This window comes from Pterocles gutturalis, unplaced genomic scaffold (genome assembly GCF_000699245.1).
Source record: "Pterocles gutturalis isolate BGI_N339 unplaced genomic scaffold, ASM69924v1 scaffold15299, whole genome shotgun sequence".
Taxonomy (NCBI): Eukaryota; Metazoa; Chordata; class Aves; order Pterocliformes; family Pteroclidae; genus Pterocles; species Pterocles gutturalis.
Window position 1 is genome coordinate 1,388 of NW_010135991.1, and position 1,456 is coordinate 2,843.

A 1,456-nucleotide genomic window follows, 5' to 3' on the forward strand; every position below is an offset into this window, starting at 1 on the left:
GGATCATGCCACCCTTCCGTGATCCCATCAAGGGCACGGCAGCCCCAGCGGAACACAGCCACCCCAGGCACCTGCTCATCTCGAAAGCCTGGGAGAGGCAGGTGTCCAGGTTGAGGTAGTGGCGGATCATGCGGCGGGCGGCATAGCGCTGCCAGTCCAGCACCGAGTAGCTGATGTCATCTACCAGCCGGATGGGGACCAAGGGGAACTCCTCAATGATGGGGATCCCGCTCGCCAGCCGTTTCAGGTCCCAGTTAGACTGCACAGCCACCAAAGTGGGACCCCGGCGCTCGTCCTGCACGAAGAAGAGGACATGTCCTGGTACACCTCTCCAGCAACGACCTCTGCTCAGCAGGAGACCAGCAGTGCCGCATGCCCCGTCCCTGCAGCAGGTCCCCACGGTGGGGACAGCACACATCAGCACTCCTGAAGCACCCACCTCCATGCAACCAGCTCTCCAGCTGAGCGCAGGGATGGGGGAGATGCTGAGGTGGCCTCGCTGCTGGCACTGCCCTAGGCAAGCCACCCCAAGCAAGACAAAGTCCTTGAGCAATGCCCATTTCTACCCTTGACCTTCAGGCCAACAACTATGTGCAGGCGGTGCTGGAACTGGTGCACCAGTGTTTTCCACAGCATCTTCCCCCTCCCATGGGCCTGCATGGACAAAGTCCCTGCGGGACCTTCCTCACATCTTCACCTCACCTTGTAGCCCAGCAGCAGCCGCTGGATTGCTCTGTAGACGGCCTTGGGGTCTGTCTCAGCACGAACTTCGAAGGTGTGCTTGTCCGGGGGCAGCAACTCTTCACCCACCTTTTCCAGCAGTGCGCTGCGCTCCGCCGAGAAGAGGGTGGTGAGATTCGGCATCTGGTTGCTGCGTACCTGCGCCCAAAGGGGATTGGGTTGGAGCCGGGAGAGAGGGACCCTGGCTACACGGTTCCGGGAGGCTCTCCCCTCTGCACATCACAAGATGCCTTCCACTAAGCCCTGCTGAAATGCGGCAGGGATGCGCAACATGCGGAGAAACCTCCCCCTGCCTGACCCCCATCATAGAATCGTAGAATGGTTTGAGTTGGAAGGGACTTTTAAAGGTCATCTAGACCAATGCCACCGCAAGGAGCAGGGGCATCTCCAGCTAGATCAGGTTGCTCAGAGCCCCGGCCAGCCTGACCCTGCATGTTTCCAGGGATGGGGCATCTCCCACCTCTCTGGTCAACCTGTGCCAGTGTCTCACCACCCTCACTGTAAAACATTTCTTCCTTCTGTCTAGTCTAAGTCCACCCTCTTTTAGCTTCAAACCGTTACCCCTTGTCCTATCGCTACAGGTCCTACTAAAAAGTCTGTCCCCATCTTTCTTAGAAGCCCCCTTTCAGCACTGTAAGGCTGCTGTAAGGTCTCCTCGGTGCCTTCTCGTCTCCAGCCTGAACAAGCCCAACTCCCTCCGCCTGTCCTCCCAGCA

The 1,456-nt window shown here is 59.0% G+C and overlaps 1 protein-coding gene across 1 annotated transcript in view; it reads right to left on the reverse strand.

The window, feature by feature from the left end:
* LOC104468113 (DNA polymerase epsilon catalytic subunit A-like) overlaps positions 1-1,456 on the reverse strand; it is a gene marked incomplete at both ends in the record, with an annotated part of 9,819 nt that overhangs the window by 1,356 nt on the left and 7,007 nt on the right. Inside the window, 2 exon segments of the mRNA XM_010082137.1 lie at positions 72-295; positions 703-879. Coding sequence (XP_010080439.1) covers positions 72-295; positions 703-879 — 401 coding nt within the window.